Below are 8,776 nucleotides of genomic sequence, written 5' to 3' on the forward strand. Positions count from 1 at the left end.
CAAAAAGTGGGACAATGTAAAACTCACTGTTTCTACAAAATTCAGGTCAAGCATCCATAATCCAGATTCCAAGACTGAAACGTTTCAGCATTATTATGTTAGTCAGAACATTTAGATTTGAGAGCATTCCAGATTTTTGAATTAGGCATGATCAACTGGTAAATTCTAAGTATTCCAAAATCTGAACTGCTTCTGATTCTGCCCCTTGATATTTTGGGTAAGGGTATTCAGCATGACCCTCACTTGGTCTTGATCATACCTAGCTAATAGCACCTGATTTGTTACAGTCAGTATTATAAGCCACAGATGCATCTGTGGATGATGTAGTCCTCTCCTCAGCCACTGTGTTGATGCTGCTGTGCTCGTCTGTGCTTCATGGGTTTTCTCCTTCTAATCTGTTGTTGCTTTGTCCCTTCAATATATTGGGGAAGTATCATTGGTTTTTTAAAATAAATATTATGTATATGAATGTTTTGCTTGCTTGTACAATGTAAGTGTATTATGTGTGCAATGCCTGTAGATGTCAGAAGAGGGCATCAGACCCCCTGGAATTGAAGTTTTGGATAGTTGTTAGCTGCCATGTGGGTGCTGGGAACTGAACTTGGGTCCTCTGCCAGAGCAGCCAGTGCTCTTAACTGCTGAGCCATCTTTCAGGCCCTCATTATTTATTTATTTATTTATTTATTTATTTTTAAGTGATGTTGGTCATCTCTTGTATGCTGTGAGGACAAATGGGTCAGAATTGGTGACTTAGCAGTAAACAAGACAATGTGAAGTCTCCAACATTTGATTTGGTTCTATTACTATATATAGTTACCCATGGGATATGAAAGCAGGATGTTGAAAACACAGGAAGTATCGGTCTTACTGGTCTACACGCATAGGATCCAGGAGCAGAAAGGAAGGGCAGGATGATGAAAGTTGGAACCAGGTAAAACCTGGCTTTCTTCAAAAGGACAACCAGTGTTGGGTCCTTCATTTTGCTTGCTGTACTTGGTAATATAAGATGTTAGCAACAAGGGAAACAAAGTTTGGTTCTATCTTTGCAACTTTTCTGTACATCTGCAACTACCTAGAATATAAAGTTTTGTTTTGTTAGGCTGATTACTGTGAGGGAAGTGTGTATAAACATCACCTTGGTCCATTCCTTTGGCGTATGGGCCAGAGCGATTCCAGAGCAGCAGCACAGAACACCTTATGTCAGGCAATAGGAGGCTTACTTACTGAATTAGTTATCTTCTGTTTCTGTGACCAAACCTGACAGAAACTGCTTACAAGAGGAAACGTAGTTAGTTTTGATGTCACAGTCGTGAGGGTTCAGACCATGTTTACCTTGGCTCCATGCTCAGACAGAACATCATGGTGGCAGGAATGTGTGGTGAAGGCAGGTCTTCACTTTTTGGTGAACAGAAAGAAGAGATAGAGGCATAATGGAGGGGACCCAGGCAAGACACAAGGAACTGGAGTTACGGACAGTTGTTAGCTGCCATGTGGGTGCTGGGATTTAAACCCAGGTATTCTGTAAGAACAGTCAGTGTTCTTAACCACTGAGCCATCTCTCCAGCCCTAAGCAGGCAATTTTTTTTTTTTTTAGTTTATTTTTTTTTGTCTTTTTGAGACAGGGTCTCCTTGTAGCCCTAGCTGTCCTGGAACTCACTATGTAGACCAGGCTGGCCTTGAACTCACAAAGATCCACCTGCCTCTGCCTCCCAAGTGCTGGTATTAAAGGCGTGCGCCACCACGCCTGGCAATTTTTAAAAATTTTTTAATTTTATGTGTATGCATGTATTGCCTGCATGTAGGTAAGTGCACCCATGTCGTACAATGCCCATGGAGGTCAGAAGAGGCTGTCAGATCCTCTGGGACTGAAGTTACGGACAGTTGTTAGCTGCCATGTGGATGCTGGGTCTAATCAAATTGGCAGTTAAAATTGATAATCACAATTACCTAAAAAAGAGGAACTGGAACTCAGTGTAAATACTTTGCCTAACTACTGAATGTCAAGTCTACTTTTTTATTACCATCCTTAAATTAGAAATGTTTTTTTTTTTTCCCATGTGTGGTGGTGCACACCTTCAATCCCAGCACTTGGGAGGCAGATGTGGCCGGGCTCTGTGAGTTTGAGACCAGCCTGGTCTACATAGTGAGTTCTAGGCTAGCTGAGGCTACAGGGAGACCTGTCTCAAAAAGACCAAGAAGAAAAAAAATGTCAGTTTTTCATTGAAAATACTATTTAAAAAATTGAGGGGCTGGAGAGATGGCTCAGTGGCTAAGAGTACTTGCTGCTCTTGCAGAGGACCCAGGTTTGGTTTCCAGCACTCACATGGTGTCCAATAACCATCCATAACTCTAGTTCCAAGGGATCAGTGTTCTCTTCTGGCCTCTGCAGACACTGTACACATATGTAGGTAAAATACCCATACACATTAAATCTTTAAAAGTTAAAAAACACCCACCAAAATATTTCATCCTTGAAATTAGTTTTGGATATTACTTTTTTATTGTTGGTTGGTTTTTAAACAGGATCTCATGTAACTCAGCTCAGGCTGGTCTTGAACTTGTTTATGTAATTTAGGATGACCTTGAACTCTTGATTTGCCTACCTCCACCTCCCAAGTTGGTAGGATTTAGAGACATGTCCACCATGCTAGTTTTCTTTCTCTACTTTAACAAAATAATTCCCTATTTTGGAGAAAATACTAGAAAGCACAAAGTAGAATATTAATATTATTAACACTCCCATCACTAAGAATTATAATGGTCATTTTGCTATATTTACTTTTAATCATTTCCTATGTTTAGATTTCTGGTCTCTCTCTCTCTCTCTCTCTCTCTCCTCTCTCTCCTCTCTCTCCTCTCTCTCTCTCTCTCTCCCCTCCCCTCCCCTCCCCTCCTCTCCTCTCCTCTCCTGGCACATTTCTGGTTTCTCTTAAGAAAACAGGCTATATTACCTTTTCATTAAAAAATACAACAAAAACAACTTTATATCATTTAGGTTTTTTTGTTTGTTTGTTTGGTTGGTTTTTCTTTGGTCTTTTTGAGACAGGGTCTCCCTGTAGCCCCAGCTGTCCTGGAACTCACTATGTAGACCTGGCTGGCCTTGAACTCACAGAGATCCGCCTACCTCTGCCTCCTGAGTTCTGGGATTAAAGGCGTGTGCCACCACACCCAGCTTATCATTTAGATTTTTAAGCTTTTCATGTTGAATGAATCTGTGGAATTCCCAGTGTATCAAGTCAGTTCTCTGTTTCTTGAAATGTGGACCACCTTTCTCTTATCTGCGGTGCTGAAATGAATGACCTTAAAAGTTTTCACACACATTCCTGATTAATTCCTTAAAATAGGTTTCTATGAATCAAATTCTGTTCTAAGTTTTAAGCTTTTATTTTGTTAAATTACTTACCAAACAGAATATACCAGCTCATATTCCCAACAGTGGTATGAGGTGGTTATTTGCCATCCTAGCCCTGGACAAAAACGTTTATGTGATAGTCATCCCAGTTCTGACTCTCCCAAAGCCAGCATGGTGTTGACCAACTAAATATGCATTTTAGGCCTTCTGCGAAGAACTGGAATCTATGATCCAAGAACAGTTTAAGAAGGGGAAAAATCCCACGGGCCTGTTGGCATTACAGCAGATTGCAGACTTCATGACCGCGAATGTACCAAATGTCTACCCCGCAGCTCCACAAGGAGGAATGGCTGCCTTAAACATGAGTGAGTAGTTCTCGACTTTATGTGCTCTGCCGTTTTCCAGATAAATGCCGAAGCTTCCTCATGTGAATTTTGTAGGCATGCAGCTATGCAGCGCATATCATTGAGTATTTTGAGAATCCACATGTTAGTCACAACAAAACACAGGCTGTAAACCTGAAAATGTTTTTTTTTTTTTTGAGACAGGGTCTTCCTATAGCCCCAGCTGGCCTTGAATTTGGTATATAGACCAGGCTGACCTCCATCTCACAGAAGTCTGTATGCCTCTGCCTCCCAAGTGATGGGACTAAAGGCTCACCATGCCTGGCTAATAAAAATATTTTTGTTGCTGGGCTTGGTGGCACACACCTGTAGTCCTAGCACTTGGGAGGCACAGGCAGGCGGATCTCTGTGAGTTCAAGGCCTGCCTGGTCTACTTAGTGAGTTCCAGGCCAGCTGGGGCTGCAAGGGGACCCTGTCTCAAAAAGACCAAAAAAAAAAAAAAATTTTTTTTTGCCTTTTCTTGTGCCCTTTTAAGGTTGACACAGTACTTTAAGAGGCCAACACAGAAGGGTAAAGGAACTCTCCAAAAAACCAGAGAAGCGACTGTACACCTCCTCTTTGGGTCCTGTCTGGAGTCATACTGCACATGAATAAAAATAAATATTCTTTTTTTTTTTGGTATTTATTTATTTATTTATTTATTTATTATTTTTTGGTCTTTTTGAGACAGGGTCTCCCTGTAGCCCCAGCTGACCTGGAACTCACTATGTAGACCATGCTGGCCTTGAACTCACAGAGATCTGCCTGCCTCTGCTGGGATTAAAGGTGTGCGCCACTAGCCCTTTTGTTGTCTTCTTTTAAATAAATAATTTATTGAGAATTTCATATGTGCATATAAGGTGTTTTGACCAAATTCATGCTCATTATCTCCCCTCCAACTCCATCCAGACCTCCCCATCACTTTTTTCTGATAACTTCACATTATCTTTCTTTCATTATTATTTTATAGGGCTTTTGGCTGTTCTGACATTTTCCCTACTCTGAAGAGGTAACCCTAGAGGTAACGCTAAAATATTTTAAGGATTAGATAAAAGCTCCCAAATATTTTTGACATTTTTGGCCTTTGGAATGGAATAGGTTGCTAAGAGCCCCAAGGACATTGTGAGTTTTAGCCAAGATACTGGTTACTTTTCTTTGGGGTCTTTTTACCCTAACTGCCTAGTGAATTCCTACCTCCTATTCTTATCACACCATCCTTGGTCTTTTTAAGACAGGGTCTCCCTGTAGCCCCAGCTGTCCTGGAACTCACTCTGTAGACCAGGCTGGCCTTGAACTCACAGAGATCCGCCTGCCTCTACCTCCCAAGTGCTGGGGACTACAGGCGTGCACCACCACACACAGTCCTCCTTATTCTTATCACACCATCCCCAAATTACCAATAGGGAATCAGGACACAGACCGCTCTGGCTTCTTCCATGTTGACGCACAGTGAGGCAATTGGAGTGGAGTACCCCTTCAGTGGCTCTATCTAAAAGACTCCCAAATTGCATAGCACTTATCTACGTGTGTGGGGGGGGTCCTTGGCTGGTGAATAGGAGATGTGAAGGAGAAGTAAAGGCAAGAGTAATTAGCATTACAAATTCTAGACAGGGAGCTAGAAAAAAGTCAGGACGGCAATTTTCAAATGTTCATATGAGAGTCCACTGGAATTTCTTGACAAGGGTTTCCAAAAACATCCCTCTATTGGATTCCTCCTCATTTTTCTTTTGTCTTCCAAGGCTGGATTCCAGAGTGATGGATTCAGTATTTGCTTTCAGGTATTTTGATAGGTGTTGGAGTGGTTAGAATCAGTGTCATTTCCCTCTCAAAGGCTTCTAGATAGGGGGAGAAAACAAATTTATCCATCATTTTAGAACAATAGCTGGTTGTCTACGGGCGGGCACTACATTATTGGAGACCAAGATTTGAAGTCTTACATCTGAGCAGCACTTTCTGGTTAGGAACAAAATCGTCAGTAAGAAATAATTGTCTAAATAACTTTATATAGACTTAAGCCTAATGTCTGGGAAGTGTAATCCCTTGAACTCTAAAAGTATACTGATGACTTTACTTTTTGGTTATGCTTTCCTTTTGGATGTTTAAGACCATACAGTTAGCTCAAATAAATCAATTTATTTTTATATTTAAGGTCCTGGCACCTTTCTATGTGAAGATAAGTCAAAGGTCCTGCTTGACCATGTCTGTCTTCCCTTGAAGCATGAATAAGATGTTTCCTGAGTTGACCCTCCTCTGTATCATAACAAACCTAAATAGACCTTCATCACTTGCTTAGGCTTTCTCATTTTTTCTATTTTGGTCAATATCTCCTTTCCCATATCCTTTTAAAATCTTTTACATTCTCATTTTCTTTTTTTGAAAATAATTATGAGACATGATAGCATTAACAAATTTTCCATCTGTTGTGAGACTTCTTTTCCTGGGGATGGTAAGCAGTGCTTATTCCCTTCAAGCTTCTAGTGTCGAGTCAATGTTTGATTAAAGTTTTACTGGGGAACCAATGAATTTATTGAGCTTACTTACTGAGATAACTGAGAGGTTGCTGAGGTGTATGTATGACCTGAGGGTATGCACACTGGAAAGTCTTTACCCAGCATGGGTCATGCCTTCTCTCCTAGCCTTCCCAAGATTGTATACTTTAGCCCTCCCCAAATGTAGGAGGCCATATGCAATTAGGGTCAAATTACATACAGTTGGCTGGGAAGAGTGGCTGGATAATGCGGTGAGAGTCCAATGACCCTGCTTGGCCCTCCTTTAATGAATGAGCACAAATCATCAACAAGCCCAATTGTGATGATGTTTAGCGATCAGGCTCAGCTGAAGTCGTGATGATGGTAGTTATTTCATGCAGAAGGGACTGCTGTATAGCATCATCTTATTAAAAGTTCCTGAAATTTAAAAGGATTTGGTGCTAGGATCCACATATGAGGGAGAACATACGTGATTTATTTTTCTGAGTCTGTGTTACTTTACTTAGTATAACAGTTTCTTGATCATCCATTTACCTGCAAATTTCATTATTTCATCTTTCTTTACTGCTGAATAGAACTCCATTGTGTAAATATACCACATTTTTGTTAACTACTCATCAATTGAGGGGCACTTAGGTTGCTTCCATCTCTTAACTATTGTGAAAATAGCAGCAATAACAAATATGGTTGTACAAGTGTCTCTACAATAGGATGAGTTCTTTGGGTGTATGCTAAGGAGTGTATAACTGGGTCATATGATATGTTCATTTTTAGTTTATTTTTGTCTTTTTAAAAATTTTATTATTTTTATTTTATGTGTATGTGTATATTGCCTGCATGTAGGTAAGTACACCCGTGTCCTGCAATGCCCACAGAGGTCAGAAGAGGCTTTCGGATCCCTTGGGACTGGAGTTACAGACAGCTGTTAGCTGCCATGTGGGTGCTGGGATTCAAACCCAGGTCTTCTGCAAGAACAACCAGTGTTCTTAACTGCTGAGCCATCTCTCCAGCCCCCATTTTTAGTTTTTTAAAGAGTTTTCCACATTGTTTTCCATAGAGGCTACACAAGTTTGCAATCCCACCAGCACTGAATGAGCATTCCCCTTTCTCCACATCCTCACCAGCATTTGGTATCATTTGTTCTCTTGATCCTAGCCAGTCTGATTGGGGTAAGGTGATACCTTAGGGTGGTTTTAATCTGCATTTCCCTAATTACTAACATGTTGAACACAAATGCATGCTGAATTTTGTCAAAAGTCTTTTCTGCATCTATTGAGATGACAATGTGGTTTTTGTCTTTGAGTCCATTTGTATGATTAATGACATTTATTGACTTGCATAATTTGAACCATCCCTGCATCTTTGGGATAAAGCCGACTTGATCATGGTGAATGATCTTTCTGATGTGTGTCTGTATGTGGTTTGAAAGTATTTTGTTGAGAATTTTTCATCTATGTTCATTAAAGATATAAGTCTATAATTTTCTTTTTTAGTTGTATCTTTACCCAGTTTGGGTATTACAGTGATGCTGGCTTCATAGAAGGAATTTGGGAGTTCTTCCTCTGTTTCTATCATTTTGAATAATTTAAGTAGTATTGGTTGGAGGTCTTCTTTAAATGTCTGGTAGAATTCTGCTGTAAATCCATCTGGGCCTGGGCTTTTTTTTAGTTGTGAGGCTTTGTATTACTATTTCAATTTCTTCATATGTTACGGATCTGTTTAAACTGTTGATCTCTTCTTGGTTTAACCTTGGTGGGTCCCATGATTTTAGATATCATTCCATTTCTTTTAGATTTTCAAAATTGGTAGCGTATAGGTTTTTAAAATATTCCTTTAATAATGGTCTGGATCTTTTGGGTGTCTGTTGTGATGTTTCCCCTTTCACCTCTGATTTTGTTGATTTAGATTTGCTCTTTCTTTTGATTAACTGGGCTAAGGGTCTGTCTGTTGGAGAACCCTGCTGTTAAGGTCAGCTCCTTTCTCAGCAGGGGCTTACTGCCTGACTTACCTGGAAAGTGCCTCCAAGCAAGGATGCCTGACCTTATTTAGAACATGACCTTTGGCATAGTTACCTGCAATAAAACTACACCCAGGTTTTTTTCTGTATGATAATTAGATATTGCCCTATAGGCAAATGATAGGGTCCCCCTACCACATGTAAATAAAGCATACTATGAGCACCTATCAGCTGAAGCTTTGGCTGCTGCCTCCACACTGTATTTTCCCTGACCCCCACTGAATAAATGGAGCTGTATCTCTGAATCTACCTCCCCAGAAGGGCTTTCTTCCGTCATGCTCACTGGCCGTCCTGACCCCATTTGTCGCTTCTGCTCCCTTTGTCCTTGTGGACTGGACTGGTGACCAACGACCCACGAGGGGAGGGAGAGACCCCACATCTGTCTATCTTGTTTAGCTTTTCAAAGAACCAGCTCTTAGATTCATTTATTTTTTGTATTGTTTTCTTTGTTTCTATTTCATTAATTTCTGCTCTGACTTTTGTTATTTCTTCTCTTCTGCTGGGTTTGGGTTTCATTTGTTCTTGCCTTTCCAGT

General features: G+C 40.5%; 1 protein-coding gene and 1 non-coding gene across 17 annotated transcripts in view; both read left to right on the forward strand.

Annotated features, from left to right (window-relative positions):
• Add1 (adducin 1) overlaps positions 1-8,776 on the forward strand; it is a 91,384-nt gene that overhangs the window by 44,278 nt on the left and 38,330 nt on the right. For all 16 annotated transcript variants that reach the window (XM_008841859.3, XM_008841858.2, XM_029567704.1 and 13 more), the window contains exon 3: positions 3,555-3,717. In XM_008841859.3, the coding sequence (XP_008840081.1) occupies positions 3,555-3,717 (163 nt within the window). The remainder of the gene's footprint in view (positions 1-3,554; positions 3,718-8,776) is intronic.
• On the forward strand, positions 4,219-4,339 carry LOC115071849. The gene has a single exon (XR_003850914.1). It is a non-coding gene; the product is annotated as a small nucleolar RNA SNORA26 (small nucleolar RNA).

This window comes from Nannospalax galili, unplaced genomic scaffold, assembly GCF_000622305.1.
Source record: "Nannospalax galili isolate Female #2095 unplaced genomic scaffold, S.galili_v1.0 scaffold101, whole genome shotgun sequence".
Classification (NCBI taxonomy): Eukaryota; Metazoa; Chordata; class Mammalia; order Rodentia; family Spalacidae; genus Nannospalax; species Nannospalax galili.